This window comes from Pogonomyrmex barbatus, unplaced genomic scaffold (assembly GCF_055798465.1).
Source record: "Pogonomyrmex barbatus isolate J1 unplaced genomic scaffold, ASM5579846v1 scaffold15, whole genome shotgun sequence".
In the NCBI taxonomy this organism is placed as follows: Eukaryota; Metazoa; Arthropoda; class Insecta; order Hymenoptera; family Formicidae; genus Pogonomyrmex; species Pogonomyrmex barbatus.
Genome location: NW_028297111.1, coordinates 3,275,554 through 3,300,538, shown reverse-complemented (window position 1 = coordinate 3,300,538; position 24,985 = coordinate 3,275,554). Strand labels below are relative to the sequence as shown.

General features: G+C 27.2%; 5 protein-coding genes across 13 annotated transcripts; 2 read left to right on the top strand and 3 right to left on the bottom strand.

Annotated features, from left to right (window-relative positions):
* Positions 1-5: 5 nt before the first annotated feature.
* Positions 6-3,062, bottom strand: Fdh (alcohol dehydrogenase class-3 Fdh; the record flags this gene model as incomplete). The annotated part of the gene is made up of 5 exons (XM_089073688.1): positions 2,884-3,062; positions 876-1,119; positions 524-744; positions 231-447; positions 6-106 (listed from the first exon to the last, which is right to left on the bottom strand). Coding segments are annotated over exons 1-5 (804 nt in total), but the record flags the coding sequence as incomplete, so codon positions are not given.
* Positions 3,063-4,361: 1,299 nt separating this feature from the next.
* PIG-F (phosphatidylinositol glycan anchor biosynthesis class F) lies at positions 4,362-5,521 on the bottom strand. Its single transcript, XM_011631305.3, has one exon. It carries the CDS (start codon positions 5,311-5,313, stop codon positions 4,615-4,617), a length of 699 nt encoding a protein of 232 aa, XP_011629607.2. The 5' UTR covers positions 5,314-5,521; the 3' UTR covers positions 4,362-4,614.
* Positions 5,522-5,547: 26 nt separating this feature from the next.
* Ltn1 (E3 ubiquitin-protein ligase listerin) lies at positions 5,548-13,624 on the top strand. Its single transcript, XM_089073354.1, has 9 exons — positions 5,548-5,688; positions 6,568-6,777; positions 6,856-10,829; positions 10,920-11,066; positions 11,180-11,310; positions 11,530-11,747; positions 11,878-12,069; positions 12,149-12,316; positions 12,448-13,624. The coding sequence occupies exons 1-9, from the start codon at positions 5,650-5,652 to the stop codon at positions 12,505-12,507; spliced, it is 5,139 nt and encodes a 1,712-aa protein (XP_088929480.1). The 5' UTR covers positions 5,548-5,649; the 3' UTR covers positions 12,508-13,624.
* A 394-nt stretch (positions 13,625-14,018) lies between these two features.
* Positions 14,019-17,017, top strand: LOC105422072 (UPF0389 protein CG9231). Of its 6 annotated transcripts, none has more exons than XM_011631303.3 (4): positions 14,019-14,126; positions 15,891-16,033; positions 16,292-16,385; positions 16,659-17,017. In XM_011631303.3, exons 2-4 carry the CDS (start codon positions 15,892-15,894, stop codon positions 16,846-16,848), a joined length of 426 nt encoding a protein of 141 aa, XP_011629605.2. In that variant the 5' UTR covers positions 14,019-14,126; position 15,891; the 3' UTR covers positions 16,849-17,017. The 6 variants fall into 6 exon arrangements, with proteins under 6 accessions (XP_011629605.2, XP_025072874.2, XP_011629604.2 ...); XM_025217089.2 differs by having other exon boundaries at positions 14,119-14,274; XM_011631302.3 differs by lacking the exon at positions 14,019-14,126 and adding an exon at positions 14,129-14,402.
* Positions 17,018-17,089: 72 nt separating this feature from the next.
* On the bottom strand, positions 17,090-18,496 carry Ccdc58 (Coiled-coil domain-containing 58). Of its 4 annotated transcripts, none has more exons than XM_089073356.1 (3): positions 18,347-18,457; positions 17,976-18,087; positions 17,090-17,884 (listed from the first exon to the last, which is right to left on the bottom strand). In XM_089073356.1, the coding sequence occupies exon 3, from the start codon at positions 17,879-17,881 to the stop codon at positions 17,495-17,497; it is 387 nt and encodes a 128-aa protein (XP_088929482.1). In that variant the 5' UTR covers positions 17,882-17,884; positions 17,976-18,087; positions 18,347-18,457; the 3' UTR covers positions 17,090-17,494. The 4 variants fall into 4 exon arrangements, with proteins under 4 accessions (XP_088929482.1, XP_025072871.2, XP_011629599.2 ...); XM_025217086.2 differs by having other exon boundaries at positions 18,038-18,087; XM_011631297.3 differs by lacking the exon at positions 17,976-18,087 and having other exon boundaries at positions 18,347-18,496.
* Between the last annotated feature and the right edge of the window lie 6,489 nt (positions 18,497-24,985).

The window sequence follows — 24,985 nt, the reverse complement described above, 5'->3', positions numbered from 1 at the left end:
TCAAAAGTATAATCTAATCCACCATCAGTCATCTCGATCAATACTTGCTGAATAGGTTTATCATAATCTTTAGGATTAACAAATTCCGTGCAGCCAAACGTTTTAGCTAGAAACAAATATAAAAGTATTTATAAAAATTTATGTTTATAAAAAAATCTACTACGAAAGATGTTTTTTATTTTTATGAAAGATTAATACTTTGTTATATAGTATACAATCTCGTAATTTACCTTGTTCAAATTTGGCCGGATTGACGTCCACTCCGATTATACGAGATGCGCCAGATTTCTTACAACCAAAAGCTGTAGCAAGACCAACAGCTCCTAAACCCCAAATAGCACAGGTACTTCCTGGTTCTACCTTGGCAGTATTTAAAGCTGCACCATAACCTGTAGGTATTCCACAACCCAACAAGCAAACCTTATCTAAAGGTGCATCAGGGTTAATCTACAAATATTTGTAGTAATTGTAATAAAATAAATATTGAATTATGATGGTGATCCTTATGAAAGTATACAAGTACCTTTGCCAGAGAAATGTCAGCTACTACTGTATATTCAGAAAAGGTGGAGCAACCCATAAAGTGGGCAATTGTTTGTCCCTTACAGGTAAAACGAGATGTACCATCAGGCATTACACCCTTACCCTGGGTTTCCCGAATTTTACTACATAAATTTGTTTTTGGTGATTTGCAGAATTTACATTCTTTACATTGAGGAATATAAAGTGGTATGACATGATCACCTAAAAACATTCACGTAAACAGTAGGTTATTAAAGAAATGTGTGTTACCATCAAAAAGCATAATTGAAATGACATAGTATAATTTAAGATAACTCAAAAGATTCTTTGTAAGTATAACATAATCAACCTACCAGGTTGAAATTCAGTGACATCTTCTCCAACACTCTCTACAATGCCACTGCCCTCGTGACCAAGTATACAAGGAAATATTCCCTCTGGATCCAATCCATCTAGAGTGTAAGCGTCTGTATGACAAAGTGCCACAGCTACTATTTTGATTCGGACTTCATGTGCCTTGGGTGGAGCTACTTCAACTTCTTCCAAGGATAAAGGCTCCTTTTGCTTCCATGCTACCGCAGCTTTACATTTAATAGCCTAAGAATAGCAATAATAAATTTAATATATTTTTAATATAAAACTTTGATCATTAGATAAATTAGATCTAAATATTGTTGCTTTTGTCTTAAGAAATCAGTTCTTATTGTCTTTTTTTCTTTAATTATAGGATTGTAGGATTTAATGTTTTATAGGAATGTAGGATTTAAATTTTTTAATTAATCAATAAATTCAAATTCTTTTCTTAATATTTTTTATAAATTATGTAAATAAATTAAATCATGAAGTGTTATTAATTAGTGATGAGCATAGAGAAATAAACTCAATTAAATTGAAAAATTAGCTGCAAATATACTAATATAAAAAGATAATTTGATTAATAATTTTATAAAAATTATTTTATATAATTGCTTCATATAATTGCTGAATATTTTAATTGATTGATACATTAAGCAAATTGAATAGATATCTTGAAATTTTTTTTTTTTCCAAGAGAAATATATTTATTTTGGATAAATCATGGGGAAATCACATTTATTATAACCATAACATGCATTAATCTGTGCAAAAAGTTGCACAATATGATCTTGTTTTTGTTATTGTTTTTATGAAAAGATCGGTATGGAAAGGAAAGGGAAAAACAGGATATTACAGCAGAAACAGATGAGGCATAGAAGCTATAGAAGAATTTAATACTGGGGAAAGGAATTGTGAAAAAGAAGGGAAAGAGATACACAGAGATAATGGCGAGATAGTAAGATTCGAGAGGCTAGGTATAACAAGTATAAGGATATATAGAAATAAGTAGCAGAAGATCCGGTTATTTAAAGAAAGAAAATATAGAAAAGTATGGAGGATGATTAGATATGATATTAGAGCACTTGTAAAATTGAGATGTGAAAATTTAAAAGAAGCAAATAAATATTGGTTAAGAGAGAAGAGAAGATATGTATTTTTTAGAGAAGGAAAGGATAATATGGAACATTATATAAGGGAATATCAGAGAAATGTTGATGAATGGAGGTAGATAGGAATAAAGAGACGATTATGGAGAGAATATGAAGGAAGAAATTAGATTGAGATAAAACAAAAGTTTTAAGGAAAATGTGGAAAGAGAGAGAAAAGGCATTTAAAAAAAGAAGGGAAGAGGAAAATAAACAACAAGAGTAAAAAACAATGGAAAGGGATGAATTTTTTTAAAAAAGAAGATCCGTGACAAGCGCAAGACTATTAATTGAAGATTGTGATAAAAAGCTATAATAAAAATAAGTGAATAAATAGTAAGCAAATAAAGATAAAATAGGAAAGTTATAAAGCAGCAAAAGTTATAAACAAATGAAAAGATCAAAGCAAAAGAGTTAGTAGAATAGTAAGAACGGGAATATAACAAGACAGATAATAAGGTACGGAAGGGTGATTAAGTATTTAATTTTATAAAATTTATATATTAAATTTTAACCAAGTCCCCTTTTTGACTGTAAGATTAATGCAAATAAATTCTATTCTATTATTTCATACAAATATTATCAAGTTCATCCTATCTCATTTTTCTTAACATGTATTAAAAATCAATTTACATACACATACAAAAGTAACTTCACACAGGAAGAATGCATGTATCTCATTCTTGCTTAAAAGAAAAACAAGGATTGTTCCCATGTGATAAAATGTATCTCGATAAAGATATTGATGTTTTAAATCATGACAAGCGCAAGATTATTAATTGATATAAAAGAAGCTCAAGAAAGAAAACAAATTTAATTGAAGAAAATTTAAATTTGCAAAAACAAATAGCGATCGTACCTTTCCGGCCGTGTCTGACATCGCGAACTATCTCTCTCTATCTTTCGAATGGGAATGTCGCGAGCTAAATGGCGACAAACGAATTTCTTAACTGTCTCTCAACGAAGAACCGTCGGCAATTTACGTTTCCACTTCCACGCGTTTATGTTTATGAAAAAACGGACCTATGGCAGCTGCGCAACTATGGAAAATTCCGCTTATTGGTTCCCTCGATCACGATAGAATAGAAAATTCAAATCATAGGCTGCGTTCTGATATTCACTGCTAGTACTGAAAATATATAATTCATGTCACGTACATTATAGATTTTCAGTACGGTCAGTGAATATCGGAACGCAGCCAAAATTATCCACGGTTTTTTTTCTCAAGAATTGCGTAAATTCGATTCAAATGATTTGTGTCATTTCTCATTGTGATGACATTCATGAATGACAATAAAGTTTTCTACATCCATCTCGCGTAAATTAGTGGAGCGGCAACGAATGTATAATTATAATAAATATGATTAACGATGTAAAAGTAAATATAAAAAAATTTTATTAAATATATTTGTTTAATATTTTTTTTTGAGTTATCTGCATGATAAATTAGTAAATTAAAAAAAAATAGTAAAAAAAGTATAAGATAAATTTGTACATAAAAATTAATATATCCTTTAATTTTTATTATTTATTCAATATTTATTTAAATTGCCTGATATATTAATAAATTAAAAAAAGAGAGACAATGAAAAAGATGTATAAGCTAGATTTAAACATGAATATATTTTAATTTTTAAAAAATGTATTAACTGTTCGATATTTATTTGATTTTCATCTGCATGAAATATTGGCAAAAAACGAATAAGAAAGAGAGAAATATGAGAGATATATATTTCTATAAAATTATTAATAAAGTTTATAATAAAAGTATTAATAAATCTTCACGTGTGTATTAGCATGTGTTTATATTGGTTAACTTGCGTGCAAATACTGAACCCACTTTAGACGAGTTGCATGAACAAAATACTTTCCTAAATTTTTAGAATTAAAAATGTTACATTTATGTGAGTCTATTCTTTTTTTCTCATAATTGATATGAAGAGTGAAAGGTCCCACCATGACGTAATGAAATATCGTTATATAAATGTATTATCAATGTCTGATGATGCGTGCAATTTACCTATTACTTGCAAAATTTATATATAGATTTCTGTCAATCATCACTTGTTAGATTGATGGATTAACCTAATCATTAATTCATCTGGCAGAATTTATTTGCTGCATTTTAATAATAATTTAATTATTTAATTATTGGATACAAAATTACATTTAAGCTTTATTTCATACTTTTTAAAGAGCATGAAAAAAAGATATGCAAAAGATGAGACTTTGATAAAATTGCTGCTAAGAAGCTTGTGCGTAATACAGATAGAAAAATAAATTCTTTTATATCATAAAGTTCTATAAACATTACTACAATAATTTGTATATACAAAATAATCTTTAAAATTATTTTATCATCTTTACTCATACATACATACATCATAAATAATAATAATATATGATTAACTTTAATGAATTAGAAGAATGACTAGTTATATATTAATGCGCAATTATCTCTAATACATTATCTGGTATATACAATATTCATCAAAATGCAAAAGTAAATAATATAATATTCATATTTCATTCAATGAAATGACTTTTATTCGAGAAACTGCAATGTCTTTTTCCATACAAATGTCTATTACTATCGATGAACTTTTCTATGTAATTTGAGTGTGGTAAGCGTTTTGATGACGGTAATGAAGTAGGCGATCAAATAGCCAAGCAGTGCACCTATAATGCAAGGAATTGGCCAAGTTTGCCAAGGGCGATCCCAATCTAGAGGGATCACAGTAGCACCCAGCCAAGTGCCTAATATTGTTGCCTGTATGTTGAGCCTTAGAGCATCCGCAAGAATGTTACCCTTTTGGGAATATGTCCCTGTTAAAATATCCAATGCGTTGTCTACCCCCAAGTGCAGACTGGTAGGTACAAAAGTCAATGTGATTAATGTAATGACGAGCATTGTTGTCTCTTCATGATCAGTCAGTACGGGTGCCCCAAATAGCACAATTATTATATAATAAACTATTGACAATACAAGAGCAGTAAGCGAAAACTTAAAGACTTCTCTCAAACTCTTCGCCCAGGATCTCTTGGTCTTTGACAAAGCTCGTTGCTCTATTTTGATTATAGTAGGCACTTCTGCTTGTAGCATAGGAAACAGCAACTTTATCACCTCGGCGAATGTTAATATCATTAGTACCGGCAAGAACTTGTACTTGCCGACATTATATAGATTATCGTTAAACTTTACTAGTATCAGGATTACTGAAAGATAGATACAAGTGAAGGAGCAATAAGAGAGCAATAATCTTTGCTCAGTCTTGTTTCCGACACCCATTTGGCTGATTTTAATCTTTGTAATTTGCTGGAAGTTCAATTTATTTTTGTGTCCAATGGACTTACGTATCGAGAAACATTTTTTTTTTCTTCAATCCACTCTATGTAGCACAAACATTTCTTATGTAAATTTAAGGACTTTTTTAGAGACACTTCATCAACATAGATGCCTTTGTCTGTTAGATTATCTGTATATAGGTTATATGATAAGAGCTTAACCCTTTGACAAGCGCATCATATGAGGTTATGTCGCTGATGCGAACGTCACGTCCAACACAGGAGACCTGAAATTTTTGTTGATCGCCGAACGTCTTTATTTCGCTCTACCAGTGTCAATATGGGTAAAAATAAGCAACGTACCAAGAATAATGCACGGGTAAATAGCAATCGTACTTAATTTTATAATTATGGATTACGCATGTAATAATGATTTCAGTATGTAATTTACAAACGCGTTATTACATTATCGTCCAGTTTAGTCTGTGTAGCTGCACTTTTTTGCACTTAAAATGAAATAGATATAGAATAATAACATTAGAGAGAAAAAGAAAAGTTCAAAAGGTTTAGCTGCAAAGAACAAATCTTTTAACATGTAGCATAAGCAACAATATGACAATTACAATAATAAGCAAATTTCAACCAAATATATAAATTTTAGATACAAATATATCAAAAATGGATTTTAGATATAGTTGTTTATAAGTCTTATCCACAAAACTTTTGCCTGCGAAAATACAACGGAATCTCAAAATCCGCCTCAGATTATGTGTTGGAGATTATGTGTGCTCATTTCTACTAATACAGATTAACTTTAGTCTTAGTTTAATTTATTTTTTTATCTTCTCCTAATCCTTAAAATTAAACAGATAAAAAATAAATTAAGCCGAAATTAAAATTAATCTATACTGGTAGAAATGAACACGAGGATTATAAATTGAATATTAAAATTAAATTATATATTGATTAAGGGAACAAAAAGAATTAGAATTAAATTAATCTGATTGATTGATTCGTATCTTTAGTGTGCAATCCTTAATTTCTTCAATTTGTAGTTTGACATAGACTTTAAATAATATATGATAGCAGATTTTATTTATAGAAATCTGTCGTTTTGTGACTCTTTAAATGGATTATATTATTTAAATTATTATATTTACTTTATATTATTAATATAAAGTAATATTAACCGATATTATTAATACTATTTATTTTTAACTTATTTTAATCAGTCATATCTTTCTTTAACATCTTTTAGCCATCAAATAGTAGCCGCAGTGCAGAACTCTTGGGGACTGCGATGCCTAATTTTGTTGGGTTCTCAGCAGTTAAGGATGGAGGATATGTTCCTGTTCTACCTGGTCTATCTCTATGTTCTTTAAATGATGTTGAAATGAATAGTGTAGATTCCAATTTTCAAGTAATACTAAAGAAAATGAGCAAAAAAGATGCTACAACAAAGTACAAGGTAATTAATCTGCTGCTATAATCATCAATTTGTTTAAATTTGTTAATCAATAAGAAAAATATATATACATATATATAGGCATTACAAGAATTTGCAACTCTATGTCAAGACTCCGAGTTGTCAGCGATAGAAGGCATGTTGTCGTTTTGGCCGAGATTCTATTGCGCTCTATCCATTGATATAGATCACAGAGTGAGAGAAGCTGCACAGTTAGCACATGCAGCAGTTGTCAAACGTATGGGTAAAGGTATAGCGATGTATCTGAAACAATTGGCTGGTGCTTGGTTTACATCTCAATATGACACGTATCCTCCAGCAGCTTCAGCTGCTATCAATTCTTTCAACAGCACATTTCCGCCTTGGAAAATAATTAACGCAATTGTTCATTGCCAATATGAAATTTTATTGTACATTAGCAACAATATAATTGTGCATACAGCTCAAACATTATCGACGCAAAAGTCCCTTACTAGTGAAGAAATGGAAGCTAAATACGAGAGAGTATTGGCAGCAAATCTTCAAGGATATAGTTGTTATTTCAAAAAAGTACCACTTCAAGAAATCAACAAAACTTTGGAAATTCACAACAAAATTTTGAGCAATTCGCGGTTTTGGAAATTGGCTAAACATGATGCTTTGCCAATAAAAACAGCCTTTTTCAATGTGTTAACGTCGATAATGGAAAATGCAGGAGAATTGTTACAAAATGAAAAGAAAAGAACAGTGACTACTATTATGAATAGTCTTGATGAAACAGAACCTGCAATTTTATCGGCTGTGTGGGAATCGATGCTTATAGCTACAACTAAAATCGATGATTGGCATCTTGTCGTAAATATTAATAAACTCGTACTCCCAAAATTGTGGCACGTTTTACGATCTGGCGGCCAGTGCTGTGCAAGCACTGTTTATCCAAATCTATTACCTTTTGTTAGCCAATTTCCGAAATTTAATGTTGATATCATTGATCTGTATACGAATTTCTTTAACAATATGCGCCAAGGATTTTCTGTCAAGAGTGTGCAGATGAGCCGCTCAGAAACACTCGCTGTAACAACATCTTTTGTCGAATGCTTACGTTATTCGATTCTTGTAAATGCTGAGAATATAGATTTATGCGTTCGACTTCTTAAGGAACAACTTATGCCTGTTATAGAAGCTTGTATGACAAATAATATCTTTATGAAACAGTTTTGCTTCACTGAAATTACACATTTAGTACGATATTGGAGTAAAAATCGTACTAATGAAAAATATAAATCATACGTTTTTTTAATGGAGCAATTTTGGATTGAGTTACAATTGTTGTTTGACAAATATATGCCAAAAGAGATTCCATATATCATGGATGCAAAAGATTTTCACATCGAGTTCTTATTAAACTTAAAAAATATACCAGATCGCACCCGAAAAAAATTAAAAGTAAAATTTGCTAATTCAGATGATTCGGTTATTATAAATGAATCAAAAGTAAAAATGACCGATACTTATACAGATACAATTTTTAATGCAGAACTTTGCAAGTTTGTAAATGCACTCTGTACAACTTATTTTAATTCCATAAATATATTGATAGGCGACCAACAATGCACAGAATATATCAGACAGCTGAATAAACTAATGAAATATTTTGCAAGTAAAGAATTATTTGTTGCGTTTTCAAAATCATTTAAATTTGATGAAGACTTCTTTGAATTTTACGACAGAAATTTGAAACTCTTATTATTGCAAAAATCAAAAATGCCGGAACAAATTCTTGAATTAATATTCTATTTTATTACATACATAAATGATACAGAAAAAGATAAAGTTCTAAAATCATTGATCGAGTTAAATGATATTGCAATAACAAGGAATGTCATATTTTGTAGTTTATCTGAACATAATAAAAATGATCGTGTGATTAAAAAATGGTATACGCAAACTAATGTGATTAAATTATTAGTTGATGTGACCAAAGAAATTGCTTCATGCAACGATGAACACTATGATTTCGAAAAAAATCAGAATCTGATTTTATCAGCATTTGAAATTTCGGAAATTAAAGATTTGTTAATAAATGAGGAAGGAGCAAATGAAATTGTATCGATTCTTTGTGATTCGCTAAATGGAAGAGATGATACTTGCTCCATGCAACTTGTTATATTTATTACGAAATTGATGTCTTTATTATGGAGTCATCAACAAACAATATCAAATGCTGTACAAATATTGGAAGCACTTTTTGAATTATGTACTCGAGAACATGACGATTTAATTACTGATGCTGTACACAATAATTGGAAAGAAGGATTCATAAGAAGTCATCAAGTATTATCTACTTCTGAATTTAATGATCTTATTAAAAGATGTGGAATCATTATCTGGAGCAAAATATATAATGCACATGCAAATTTTAGTAAGAATATATTAATAGATTTGGCAACAGATATTTTGGAAGTTATAATCGACAATATAAAAACTTATTGCATTGAAGAAACCATTTTATTATTCTTAACAGCATCTGATATAAAATTATGGATTGAAGAAACAACCGTTATTGCAATATATGGCGAGGTATTAACAGGCAACTTATACATGTCAAATATGGAGAAAAAAATACAGATTTTGCAGCAACTTATTTCTATCAATATAACAAACGATATTGTTTCGGATAATACAATAAATTGTTTATTATGGGCTTTGTTTACCACAAATTTACTTAATAATCTGTATAAGAGATTAAAAAACTCTAATTCTAAGGATGTTAACACATCTTTGAATTCAGAAAGAAATTTTGAATTAAACGATTTAAATTTACCAGGAATTACAGAAATATTGATAAATATCATATATGTGGTTAGCATAGCAGATATATACAGCAAACATTATACATCCACTAAACATTATAATGACGTTGATAAGTTTCGTGATGCGATAAAAAATAGTTTTGTCAATTTGCGCAAATATTTTACAAAGAATATTCATGATGACGTATTATCACATATACAAATAAATCAAAAAAGTTACGGATGCATGCTACCATATATAATTTACACACATTATACTGAATTTTACTTGAAAGACAAAACTGAAAATTCTGTAGAATATTTCAGAAAGTATAGTAATAATGAGATTGCAGGAGCGTATGATGATGAAACATATGTGCAAATAATACAAATCTTAAATCATTATTGGCCACAAAATATCCCGGAAACGTTATCACACAATGAAATTTATACAATAGTTGCCACAAGAATTATGATATCCGACTTTTCCAGATATCAATCTTCTACATTATACGATACTATTATAGACAAAGCTATGTCACGTCATGATGATATTTTCGCAATTTTGAATCACGACATCTCTGACATTTCATGGGATAAATTACTTTTACCCTTCGAAGTTATAAGATTGCTAACGACAATTGTCCAAAATATTCCGTCCAAGTTAAAACATGCATATTGGGATATTATCTTAATATCTCTCACAGAATGGCAACAGTCACTTAACAGCGCCAAGCATAATTATACTGACATTAAAGTAACAACATTGATGACAGCGCTTAGTCAATTGTATCATGCAATTGAAACTGTGATGATTAAACATAAACTAGAGCCAATACTAGAATTACCATCAGAGCTCTTGAACGAATGGAAAGATGTAATTGCTGGCAACATATATAGTAGCATTGTTCAAACTTGGATGTTTTACGCGGATTTATGCAATCAGAATACACATAGTATAAAATCTATTATACCATTGAATTACTTGGGAGAGGCAATTTGTATATTTGACAGTAATATATTGTTCAGACATGATGAATCCATTAAATCGATCGATTTCAATGAGATGTTAAAGCTATCTCTGAAATTATTACAATCTCCTGTACCTATTATTCAATTGGGTGCCTATTACGCATTGAAATATATGATACCAGAACTTGTACAACGTGATAAAGTTCTTATCGAATCTGATAATTTTGAGTCGAGTAGTTTCAGCATTAGAAAATTTGAACAAGTATTATCAAATACACAGAATATTATAAATACAATGCTTATGGACTTCAAGTAAGTTTTTATATTAAATTTATATTTTATATTAAATTTTAATTAAATTTTAATTTATTTTATTTAACTTACTATTGTTTTTTTTTATAGATTATGTGATACTATTAGTTGCACAATCCAACCGTTTACAGATTCTTATACATATACATTAGGATATGTTTTAACATGGGCGATTATATTAGAAATTTGTGAAAAAGTTCATAATGATTTACGATATCAATATGCTGAAATATTGAAGTAGGTATATTATAATGTTTAGCTATTTTTATGATTCTTCTGTCTTATTACCTGTAACATCTTAAATATCTTATATTTTTTATTATTATAAATATTTTCATTATAAATTTTAGGAATGAACTTTTCCCTTGTTTATTGAATAACATCTTTAAATTAATTCCTGTGGAAATATTACAAGATAATAAAAATAAAACTGTAAAGCTCCTAGAATTATTTACTACTGTTCCAGCTTTTCATTTTAGAGGTAAGATACTAAATTAATATAACACTTGTATACAAAGTTTATATGCACATATACAATATTATACAGCACATAACACATACACACACACACACACACACACACACGCGCGCGCGCGCGCGCGCGCGCGTGTATGTATGTATATGTATGTAAGTTTATGAATTGTATATATTTATATACAAAATATATTATATATTATTTTATTATATTGCAATGTTATAGCAAGTTGGACAGAAAAGAGATTAGATCATATTGTATGTTGGTTATATACAAATTGTTTACGGCATTTACCAGTATTAGTTAGACAATGGCTGAGTACAGTTGATAGCAGAGTTAGTGCAATAGTAGATAAAATTACAAGTCATTATGTCAGTCCTAAGCTTTGCGAAGATGAACTTCTTTATAGCAGATTACAGTTGGCTAATGTGGAAAACATGCAGGTACGTTTTATTGTTATTTGTTATATTTATTATTTCTTCTTTCTTCTCTTTATGCATACAAAACTTTATTTAAAAAATTTATATCTTGATATATTTTTAAGTTTAAAATGTATATTTTATACTATCATAGGTAAAAATCCATTCAACAGCAAGAGAAGTAGTAGCCATTTATCAAATGGAAGATACAAAATTAGAATTGAGCATAGTACTACCATCAAACTATCCCTTAGGTAGCGTAAAAGTAGAGTCCAGTCAACAAATAGATGGTACAGTAAAATGGAGAAACTGTTATATGCAACTCTCTAAATTTCTCACACATCAAGTAAATATTACAATATACTTTTCAATTAAATAAATATATATTTAAATATGCATTTTGATTTTGATATTATCTTTTCTAGAATGGCTCTGTTTGGGATGGTCTTCTAATGTGGAAACGCAATTTAGATAAGAAATTTGCAGGTGTTGAAGAGTGTTATATATGCTTTAGTATTTTTCATATCAGTACATATCAAGTACCAAAATTATCATGTCATACTTGTCGTAAGAAGTTTCACACTCGCTGTTTGGTGAGTAAATACATATTTATATATTTATTATTTCTCATAAAATCCATATATATATGTATGTGTGTGTATGTGTGTATGTATATAAATATGTATATGTTTTATATATATATATATATTTTTTTTTATTTCAGTATAAATGGTTTAATACAAGTCAAAAATCTACCTGTCCAATTTGCAGAAACGTATTTTAATTTGGTTTGAAAACATTTTTATATATGAACAATATTGTGATAATATAAAAATAAATACTAAAAATAGCACAGCAAGAGAGAGAGAGAGAGAGAAAGAGGACAGAGAAAGAGAGAGAGAGAGAGAGAAAGATGAACATATATAAAATAAACATTGTATTATAAAATTAATTTAACAGGAATAATGTATGTATAATATGAGAGATATGGCTTAGTGTAGTATAATAAACTATAAGACAATAAAATCATATAGAAATATTTCATAATCGATTATATGTATAAACAATTTATAAAAGAGATTCTTATTTAAGAAATCTTTTTTCAGTTATTATGGACTTATTGTCTCAATAATGATACTACTTATTTTATATGCTATTAACTCCATTTTTTTAATTATGATATGATATATTGCACATACAATAACTTTTCAATAACTTTTTTCATAGAATATGGAAATTAGTATTTTATTTAGCGCGCGCATATGCATACACACATAAAGTGCGGTTAGGATTCGCCTCTCTTATATTGATACTAATATAAAAACTATAATCCGAACTCTCTTTTATCGATAAAAAAGAATCGGAACATGGATTATGCAAAAATAATATAATTATGTTTAAACATTTATTTCTATAAATGTATTTTTTATTATATAATAATATCTTAAAATGCAAGGAAAAATATTAGTAAAAAATAACGTAAAAAAAAAAATGATGACATTTTGTAAGACATGAAACTAGTAATAGATTTCTGAAAAAAATATCTGATACTTGTATTTTACATATCACGTAATAATTTTTCTTTGATAATATTTTTAATAAAATATCAATATGAATTATTATCTGTATAGATAATGCATTTGCGTATATATCAGTAAAATTAATCTCACTATCTTTGCATAATAATTTTTATATCGATATCGATAAGGGGAGTAATCAATTTTTGCATTCTACATTAGATGTGCGCGCGCGCGCGTGGTGTGTGTGCGTGTGCGTGTGCGTGTGATAAAATGAATTCTTAAGGTGCAAAAAAAACATAACGTATTTTATGTTTTTTTGTTTAATTTGTTATTATATACCAGAATTATCTAAACAAGAACAAATAAAAACTAGGAATTTGATATGTTTTGTAATTTTCCCTCATATGAAGTATATATAATAAAATGTTTGATTATTATAATTTATTATCGTTATATTTAATAACAATTGTCATAATGAATTATTGTTATAATTAGTGTTATTAAATTTGACTTGTGTTTGTGATAACTTTGTTATGTTAAGTTTATCTTTTATAGAATCACAGAATGCTATTGATTAAGTTGTCTTTCATTATAAACAAATATTCAGAAATACACTTTATTTATAAAAGCTATAATATATGGCAATTAAATATTTTTTTGAAGTCAAAATATGATTTAATTATATATATTACATGATTTAAGTATATGTTTTTTTTTAATTTCTACGATGTTCTATAATAAGAAAATTGTAATGGCGGCGCTTCTCGCGGGTAAAATAATGCCTTGAGTAGCGCTGTTAAATCAAGATCGCATATATATATATATATATATACAAGCAGATAAGCAGTTGCATCAGTGCATTAGTGCACGTCAGTGTATTGAGGTGTGTTATGGGAGATAGTAGAATACTCGTTATTTTCTCCATGAACTATTTTCAAACACAATAACTACTTAAAATACGTGTTATTTAAATGTGGAACTTTACTATATATAAAAGATATCAAAGAACTTTACTATATATAAAAGAAAATGTAACGAATGCCTCTCACGAACGGCGAACCTCTAATTTGCGATTAAATTCTGAATAACGAAACGAATGACATTAAATATGTGGCAGGACACGATAGTATTGTTGGAAAATATGGATATGCAATTATAGGTGCACTAACGCCGTAACCTTGCAGGAATCTTCGTTATTGATAGCTGTAGTGTAACCTAAAAGCATAGCACGATAATAATTACGAATGTTAATCTGTCATTAAATTTATCCTTTATACTGTACTATACTGTTCCAAACAGTCAAGTCTCATGAGAATTGCAAAGTTATAAATCTGTTATAAATTTTATCAATAGGTTGTCAGCATATATGATGGTCAGCAGAATATAATAGCAGATTGAGAAATTGTGCGAAATGTATTCCTAAACATTTGTATGATTCCTAAATATTTAAATGTATGTGTTTGTGGAAGGAAGTGTGTGGTTACGGAGTTCTGATTTGGTTGTTAGATTATATTATATTATATTTAAAGACAGAATATCAAATTTAATAGGAGCATAATGTTATTAACTTGTCAAAATATTTTGTTAGAATTTGTTGGCAGGTTGCTTATATATTGCTAATGTTTTACCTATTATTGTATTCTCAAAAAAATAATTTTTATTTATTTTAGAACATCATGTTTTTATCATTGTTATAATAATTATGATTACAAAACGATATGATTATAACATAACTATGATGGCTGTACTTTTATGGGGATTATAGATACCGTATCTTTATATTGATCTCAATGTTATCACTAGATGTAATATACTCATTAATTCCAATTTTTTTTATAGAGTGTCTTCTGAAATATTAACTCTTTATTCTGATCTTATAATAAAATCTTATAATAAGATCTCACGTAAATATACATAAAAATGAATATATTTACAAAATCATATGTATACAATTAATTGAAGATAAAAAAAATTTTATCAAATTTATTGATTTAAAAATTATATATATATATATTAAATTCAATAAATTCTTAAAATTTTTTTTATCTTCAATTAATTATATACATATGATTTTGTAAATATATTCAATTTTATATATATTTAAATAAAAATAATAGTAATTAATAAAATTTCAAAGAAAGATAATATAACATAATTTTAAAGCAGCATCATTAATGCAACTTAAAATAATCGCTTTTTTTAATAACAATTTAATGACAAACGATTTTTAAGATCTGAAACAAAAAATTGAAAAAGAAATTTATTCATTTGAAAAGAAAAGATTTTTTAAATTGCTGTTTTGAGACAAGGCTATATATATTATTATTACAAATAATTAAATGTTTATTGTTTTATAAAATTATTTTTGGAAAATTTCAAATAAAAATTTGTATCAAAATAAAGTTAATATATGATATTTAATAAATATTTAATGCACATTCAAAATTATTTATGAATGTTTCTTAAATTAATTAAATTAAATTTTTTTCTATAATTTGTTGAATAGTTATTTATATACAAGTCATCTTTTACTTTGTAAAGAATATTCTGCGACGATTATGGAATATTTTCTACAGAAATTAGAATAATTTCAAATATCTTAATTTTATCCTTTTATTAATACAATATCAATTATGTTTCTTCATAGAATGCTGTCAAGACAGTTTATTCGTAGTTCCCAGTTACATATAATGCGATGTTTTACTCGTAGCAGTATCACACAAAAAATTAATAAAATGGACAAAGTTCCTCCACAAAAAAACAATGAAACTATAAAGAAAGCTGTCATAGGTAAAGTGTGAATTTACATATAGAAATTGATAAAATAAATGTTTTGTATATGAATTTTGTATATGAATTAAACATTTAATAATTCAAAGTTATACCTAAGTTAAATAATTTTATTTTTTTAAAACTATTACCTAAAATTACTAATAATTCACAGATTCTTTTTTGTAATATAATGAAAGATATATTATATGCCGAGAATGTTCGAAATCACGCAAAAATGTAATTTCTTATTATTTATATGTTTTTGCGTCTTTTTAGGAACACGTATGCATCGAGTAACTGATTTTGATAAGAGAGTATTAGTTTGGGTAAAAAGATATCCGAGCATTGCGGATGTTCCAATGGACGTTACGTATGTATTATATTTATATTATTTAAGATAAATCCAATAAAAAAATAAAAATATTTAATATTAAAATTATAAGTTTTGATATAACTGAAAAATCTTTAATATAAATTTTAAGATTATCAATTACAAAATTATGAAAAATATGACTTCATATCATTTCTGATCAAACAAAAAAACTTTAAATTACAAAAATATATTTATAATTTTCATATTTCACCAATTTCTTTGTACGATTGACTTATATATCATTTAACAAATAAATGTTTTCTTGAATAGAGTGGACTGTATACTCACTGCAAGAAATAAAGCACGAATCAAAGTCTGTAATTACATGATCATTGCTACTCTGATTGGTTGTATAGGCGCTGTAATACTTGGAAAAAGAGATGCTTCAGAAGGAAGAAATTTAGTTAAACAAAGAGAAGAATGGCTTCAGACACAGATAGAGAAAGACAAGAATAAATAGAATCATAAATACTCGAAGAATGTAGGAATCTTTAAGATAATTTTTCTAGGAGGCATAGACAGCTGTAAATTATATACATATTATCAATTGTATAATCATTATTTTAAAATTTAAAATATTTGCTTATGATATTTTTTGTGAAGCAATAAATACTTAGTTTTGATTTATACTTATATAAAATTATTTCTTATAATAATAAGGCAAAATATATTTTATATATATATATATATATATATGCAGATATTGTAAACTTATGTATTTTATTTACATTTAGATTTTTGATGTGTGTATACTGTAGAGATATACAATGAGATATACAATGTGATGGACGCCTGATTCTCATTAGATTTAATAAACATTCTAATTGCTTGTACAATAGAAAATATCTAAATACATATAACACTGCATTGTTCCGTATTTCAGTTCTCCTTATATATGATTTCAATTCTCCTTATAGCAATTGCAATAAATTTTCGAGAATCAGTATATATATTTTGTACATTATCATTATAAAATAACAATGATTTAAGGGATAAACAATAATTGTTAATGTTTACAAAATTTCTATGTATAGCTATATAATTGTAACAATTCAAAAATAGCATTAAAATAACCAAATCTTCAGCTTTATATTATTCAACAAATTCTATGTGTCCATGTGTGATGGTTTATAAAATCCACGGCATCTCTCGTAATAAACTTGTGTTGTACGTTTCTTTACAACTTCCTCTATATTGAGCTCAGATTGTAGTAGTCTCAATTTAGTCTGTTCACTTCTCAAATTTTTTATTAACATCAGATCCGTGTCACTGTTCTTTTCTTTTAAATTCTTTAAATGCATCACTTTTTCCTTAGTAATATTTACACATCTTGTAATCGCTTGTGTCCTTTGCTTATGTTCAGATTCTATTTGCTGGAATAAATCTTTACACTGCATAGAAGGATCCACCTGGCCTTTGAAGGATTCGGTAGGAATCGTAGTGTTTAGCATATAAATTATTTTATCATCTATTTGTCGCATTTTTCTTAACATATCCTGAAATGCATATTGTATATTATTATTTACATACTTGATTTCTAAATAAAATTGATATTTACATAATATATAAAGATATATGTAGAACTACCTAGTGTGTAAAGTTATTTGAGTTTTACATATACATATATATTTTCATTGAATTTAGCTAACCTCACGTGTACATTCCTAACCTCTTAATAAAGTTGCGTACGTAAATACGTCTAGAAAAAAGACGTGACTTTAATAATAATGTTGAAAATCTACTCATCATTAAGTTTTAAATAATCTTTTTTTTTATGTCATAGCATGGTTTTTTTTATATAAGAAAAATATGAAATAATGGCCACTAGCCGGTACCAATTACAAAGGACTTTAATATCTTATTTTAGAATGAATTAAGCATTATTAAATGTATATATATTCGCTATACTCATATAACGCGGTGTGCAAACGTATGAATGTTACCATTTTCGGAAATACCTGAAATTCTAAAAAATCGCTACACTCCACACTCGCGGTTGCCATTTTTAGGTTGGAAAGTCGTGTACGATCTCGAATCAATTTGAACAAGATCCAAAGTTCGCAAGTTGGAACTGAAGCGATAATGAAAAAAATACATATTTACAATAAGCTCTATCGTTCTAGTTTAATAAATTAAATTTTTTTGAACAATCTATTAAATATGAAATTCATACACAGATCTAATTTTTTTATTTTCAATCGATAATTAAATTTTACTTTTTTAAATTCTATTCATGTTTTTTTATGTGCTATTGCCTGAAATATTTTTCATGCTATTTGCATGCATTTTATTTATATATCTGTGACTATGAGAAATAAATAAAAATAATTAAGATAACAGAACAATAATAATAATAAGAAGCAAGAAAATATTTAAACAAGAGCTATCTTTTATTTATTTCTTACACATATACATGGATGCATAAATACACATAAACATGTTTCATGTGGACTATTACAATTGATTTATTATTTTGTCCACATTATTAATATCAATTCATATTTTCATATATCATTTCATATTTTATATGTACGTCAGCAGTTTTTGCGATATGTTCGCTGTTTCGATTATTTCGAGAATTGCAATATCGCTCTCGATAGTTTCACGGTCAGCCATGAAACGCGTTGCGACAAATTATGGACTTACGTTCGAACTGTATCAAATATTTTTCGTAATTGTTATCATGCAAAAGTGAATCTCGTACATGAAAAATTATCATATGTATCTCGTTAAATATTTTATTGATGGAAATATTTTATTGAGACGCTTATTGTAAGGCATTAAGCATTTCATCGAAGACAATATTCGACTTCAATGTTAACAAGATATCTGTGCGAGCTCGATGTCGAAATCGATGAAAATCATTCTTTCATTGTTTCAAATTATGTTCTTAGGTCTATTCTTTAACGTTTTACTTGGTTAAAACTTTTAACTTACTTTCATCAAACTTCTAATATACATATATTTTATTTTAAGTATGTACATTACATTAATTTAGCTACAAAGAATAGCTCTCTTATCATAATGTATGATCATCAAGTACATATTTGAACTGATTGCTTTGTAATCAGCCGTAACAACATTTTGATATTTATTGTTTTGAAGGATAATAATCTGATTTTAATCCTTGACATTTAAAAAATATTTTATGAATAAAAAATGGCCTGTACTTTTATTAGTTACTTTTTCATGAATTTTTATGCTTATTCTCGAATTTTGAAATACCTTTATATGAATCTTTTATATCTACCGCGATTAGTTTTAACACTATCAATATTTCGCATGCTAAAGTTAACTTTTATTATTTTTTCATAAAAATAATTAGAGTTTTATTTCTGCTTTTGATTTTTTGTTGTATTTCTAAATTTTCCTCTTCATAAGCAATTAATAAAGCAAAAAATATTAGAATTTTTTAATACAATTTTATATATAGTTTAAATATATAATTATATATATTATATATAAATATATATTATATATAATATATAATTATATATAAATATATAATTATATATTATTAAGCTATACATATATAGATATGCGTATGGATATATGCATGTGTTTATGTATGTATGTATATATCTATCTACAATACAAGTAAAAGATGGAAAGAAAGATAGAAGTAACAGGCGAATTTTAATTTAAAATATTTTATTATAAATTTTATTATAAATTTTATTATAAATAATTATAAATAAATAATCATTATAAGTAATTAATAATCATTTTTGCATGAGTGAGTATATGTATGCATGTATGTACGTATTGATATGTACGTATATACGTACGTATGTATGTATATATGTATATATCTGTCGAGAAAGTTCGTCTTATTGTCTATGGCGGGCGCCGGCAGCCGCGATACGCACAGCCACTTAATAATTCCGCTCGCACCGCTAGGCGTCGCATATCATCCACACTTACTCGCGTTTAAAAATTCATTTCATTGCCTATATAGTGGGCCTTGCTGTCCTCCAGTGCACGGTAAAACAGCATCTCGATTTGCTGATAATTGATATAAATCGTGGATACGCAAAATTCCATAATCTAATAATAATAGTCCTTATTACTGCAGTATATGCAATAAAAATTTTTCATGTAGTTTATTAATTTCTTATACAGATTCTGCATATCATAAAAATAATATTAGAAATAAAAGAAGGATTATTATTATCTAACAATGATAGAAAATAAAAAAAATATCTAAAACAGTATTTTAACATAAATGATTAGATATCGAACAATTTAAATGTTGGTTACGAAAAGTACCTAACGATACAAGTTTATCTTTTTGTTCCATTTGTAATCAAACTATTGTCGATGGTTTAGCACAAAATATATCATTACGCAAAGTCCAAAAGACATTTAGATAAATATAAAAGTTCTATTAAGATAAACAAATCAAATCAAAATTTGTAAACGGAAGATAATGAATCACTTTTGTTGTTTGATAAGCGTAAAAAATTAGCAGAAATTAGATATGCCGCATTAATTGCCGATAAAAATATTTCTCATCAAATTGCAAAAGATATTCTTAATTTTTTTCAACATATAGGAAAAGATTCTAATGTATTAAAAAGCATGAACATGGGTTGTATAAAATGTAAAAAAATTATTACGAATGTTTTGTGCTCAATTGAAACGGAACATGTCGTTAACAAAATTCGGAATATAAAATTTTTAATATTTATTGACGAAATGCCTAATATTTGTAATATTTGTAATATTAAATGGATGGCTTTTATTGTACGATACGTTAACATTAGATGTTCTTTCACAACTAGTTAAATTAATTAATATTGATGCCAAAGACTTCAGCGCAGAAAAATTATTCTACGCATTTAAATGTGAAACGTGGAAATTAAAAATATCATTTTGAAATATTATAATCCTATTATGCGACAATGCGTTTGTCATGAGGACATATTTATCATAAAAAAAAAATTAGAAGAAATATGTCCATATTTATTAATATTCACATGCCTTTGCCATTTCGCCACATCAATAGCGCATGCTGCATGTAATAAAATACCAGAATTTTGTGAAGAATTTTTAAGAAAAACTTCTAATTTTATTAACAATATCCTCAAATGATTGTCTGTTCATAATGAATTTTCTGAATGTTTCTAAAAAGCAAATCACAAATTGTTAAAATTATCTGACGAATTATACGCTGATACGATTCCTGGCTGAGGTGGTATTTTTTCGCAAAATAATTACAAGTTTTCACGACTGATTTCGTAGTCGGGCCCTGCCGTGACGCACACTCTCCCTTCTTATTTGGATTATTTATACCTATAAATAATACATTTTTATTAAAACTACAAGTTTTTAGTTCTTGTAGTAAGCTTATTCAATACTGATAGAGAAACATTCAATGATGTTTCTTTTATAGCTAAAACTGTAGATAGTTTTGATGAAGCTGCTTTGAAGAAAAAATGAATTGCATTGCCATTAGATTTTACAATGAAAAAGAAGCAAAATCTTTCCAAATTAAATTTTGATAATATGTGGAAGAAAATTTTACATCCAAACATTCAAATAATATTACTAAGTATCCAAATTTAATAAATGTTCGGAATGCTGTCCGATTACTTCCAAATTCAAGTGCCGACCCAGAGAAAATATTTCTCTTTTTAAATAATTTAAATAATTTAAAAACAAAAAATCGAAATAAATTATCGTCGGCTTTCATTAACGCCACGTGCGTTTTTAAATCAGGGTTAAAGGCAAGAGAAGAAATATTATACATATGATGAAGAAAAGTATTTGTTGACAGACAAATTATACGCTAGTATTGCTAAAAAAAGTGCAGTACTTAAAGCTACAATGAAATTGCTCCCTTATGGATAGATTGAAAATGTTAAATGTTAGATTATTAAAATCTTGTCGCTAAAATCCAACATCATAGCGTCAGGTGAAAACGCACCCTTATATATTTGTAGTCAGCCTATATTGTATACACTTCATATTATTTGTGTACTTTATAATCACTGGCGCTTGTTATTACATTTGTTATTTTGTAGCGAACTGTCGAGACACGAAGATCATGATTCTTGTAAGAGTACACTATCGACCTCTTATAATGATAAGTGCTACATAAACTAATAAAAAATTTTTCAAATATTTATTAACACACACAAAATTTTAATTTAATCAAATTTAATCATTAAAAACCTGCGATATATATATATATATATATTCAATGGAATATGCATTATTATTTTAAACACAGGCAAAATATAATTTTGCATTCAACGAATTTAAATATAACTCAATTTTCATTAATAAATAAAATTGATAGTAATGAAATTATGTATAGTTCACATAACGTTTCATATATTAATAAATTGCAAATTGCTATTTTGCATATTAGTTCCCTTCTATTGCCTGGTACTTGTATATTATTCATAACATATAAAGGTATGAAGGTAGCAAGTGATAATGGAGACTTTATCAAGATATCATACACAAATGCGGAAGGAAACAACAAGTGAATAGAAACAAACTTCTTATATTATAAACACATAAAATAATATTAAATAATAATATATAATATTAAATTTAAAATAAATCAATTAAGTATATCTTTTAACTCCTCAAAATTAACAACTTGAATAATATGTAATTAAAAATTTGTAAAATGTACAAAAAGCACAGAATAACGCTATAATATTCATAAAATATTTAGAAAAATCTTAATATTGGAATATATTGAAGAATATATGCCATTGATAATGTAAAATCTCTGCAAAAATTACGAAAAATATGTCACATACAGAAATAACATTTTTATCCTTTTAAAGTAAACTAATTAAACATAGGACGTATATAAAATAGTCTTTTATCAATTTACGTTATTTATTATTCAACTTTATACAATTAATAAAATTAATATTGTTTAAAATTATAAGATATATTATAGCAATTAATTTAATAACGGAAAGGAAACATATTCATTAAATTATGTTGGCACTTTTCTTAGCTTTTGTATTCATTTCCCCAGTGTTTATATAAATAATAAAGTTTAGTGTTACATAACATATTAATAAAATTAATAAATGTATTAAGTGGTTTATTGCAACAGATAACTCGGCGACAACAATGCGACGTTTATTTCCATGTTGGGACGAGCCAGGAATAAAAGCTAATTTTAGTATTACAATTAAGCATTATTTACATTACCATGCTTTTTCAAATGCATCACCTATTGCCATGTTCATGTCAGAAGAGAACAAGAATATAAGGATAACATGTTTTGGCACTAGGATATCCACTTATCGTATCGCAATAGTACTATTTGATATAAATGATTATTCATATATTCTTTCCAAAAAAAAACTATTTCAAATTGTGGGGTAAAAAACCGATAGTAAAAGATCAAACTTTCGCACTTGAACTAATTGTAAATGTCACACGTATCGTTGAATATACGTAGGGACTACCAAAAGAAACTATAGAAGGAGATCACTACATGATCGCGAATTTGCAAGATAACGATCTGGATAAATTTCAATTCGTATTGCATAGGTAATATATATAGAAATAATTAAATAAATTACTATTTTTTTATAATAAAGTAATTATTAAAAAAGACACAAATCTATCTAAATGTTATATACAGTAGATAATAATTATGATTATAAAAAGTATTGTTTCACGCATACGTGTAACATGTATTATATATTACGGTATTATTTACAAATTCAAAGAAAGAGATATTGTTTATAATGAAAAAATAGATTCCATTGCACGCAGAATAGAGATATCGCGTTTAATATCATCTAAAGTGATGGATAAATTGTTTGGCAATGTCAGTGGTGATCTTATATGTGGTTGAACGAGGGATTAATGCGTTATTTGGAACATATATAATCGATAAGGTATTTTCTCTGTCTACAATAATACATTCCCACATTTCTGTGTAAACGGTAAAATAAGCAAACGTATTTTTCAAATATTTCTAATAAATATTTCTAATGTTATCTAATATAGCTAAACTAGTATAGTTTCGTTGCAGACACATTGGCTGCGTTCAGCCGAAAAAGCAGTTTTGCAACTGTTGTAAAAATCTTTGATATAATTGGTTTTTGTCCATAGTTCATGGATTTAAATGTATAAAATGTATAAACGAATCATATTAAAGGATTTTACAACAGTTGCAAAGTTGCTTTTTCCGCTGAATGCAACCATTAGTTTAAAAGCCGTGCGTCTGTAAGTATCTTCTATATAGTAATATTCTATGTAATAATTTATTTGCAGAAAATTGATTTAATTATGATATAATTCATATAAATAGTTATTTATCATGTAACTACATATTCTTAATTTTTAGATTATGCCAGATATTTGTTTTTTGGATTTGTTTGTCGTTCAAATTCAACAAGAATCTCTTCGTTTGGATGATGGACAAATTATGAATCCTCTTACATCAGAAGTTAACAGTATCTCCAAAATTAATTCTCTCTTTTCTTTTGCCCATTATATGAAAGGTAGGCAGTACTGAACAAATAAGATCAATAATTATGAACATTTTCAGGAATTGTTTTAGAAAATAAATTCTAATCTATTTTACTTTTTCTTAATGTGTTATAAAA

Coding starts and splice junctions, on each gene's coding strand:
- PIG-F (XM_011631305.3), bottom strand. CDS start 5,313: ATGGGTGTCGGAAACAAGACTGAGCAAAGATTATTGCTCTCTTATTGC.
- Ltn1 (XM_089073354.1), top strand. CDS start 5,650: ATGGGTAAAAATAAGCAACGTACCAAGAATAATGCACGG. Junction 10,830..10,919: donor ACAATGCTTATGGACTTCAA/GTAAGTTTTTAT, acceptor TTTTTTTTATAG/ATTATGTGATACTATTAGTT. Junction 12,317..12,447: donor AGTTTCACACTCGCTGTTTG/GTGAGTAAATAC, acceptor TTTTTATTTCAG/TATAAATGGTTTAATACAAG.
- LOC105422072 (XM_089073357.1), top strand. CDS start 15,877: ATGTTTCTTCATAGAATGCTGTCAAGACAGTTTATTCGTAGTTCCCAG. Junction 16,034..16,291: donor TATAAAGAAAGCTGTCATAG/GTAAAGTGTGAA, acceptor GCGTCTTTTTAG/GAACACGTATGCATCGAGTA. Junction 16,386..16,658: donor GATGTTCCAATGGACGTTAC/GTATGTATTATA, acceptor TTTCTTGAATAG/AGTGGACTGTATACTCACTG.
- Ccdc58 (XM_089073355.1), bottom strand. CDS start 18,391: ATGGCAACCGCGAGTGTGGAGTGTAGCGATTTTTTAGAATTTCAGGTA. Junction 17,885..18,331: donor TTCAGGTATTTCCGAAAATG/GTAACATTCATA, acceptor TATGCATTTCAG/GATATGTTAAGAAAAATGCG.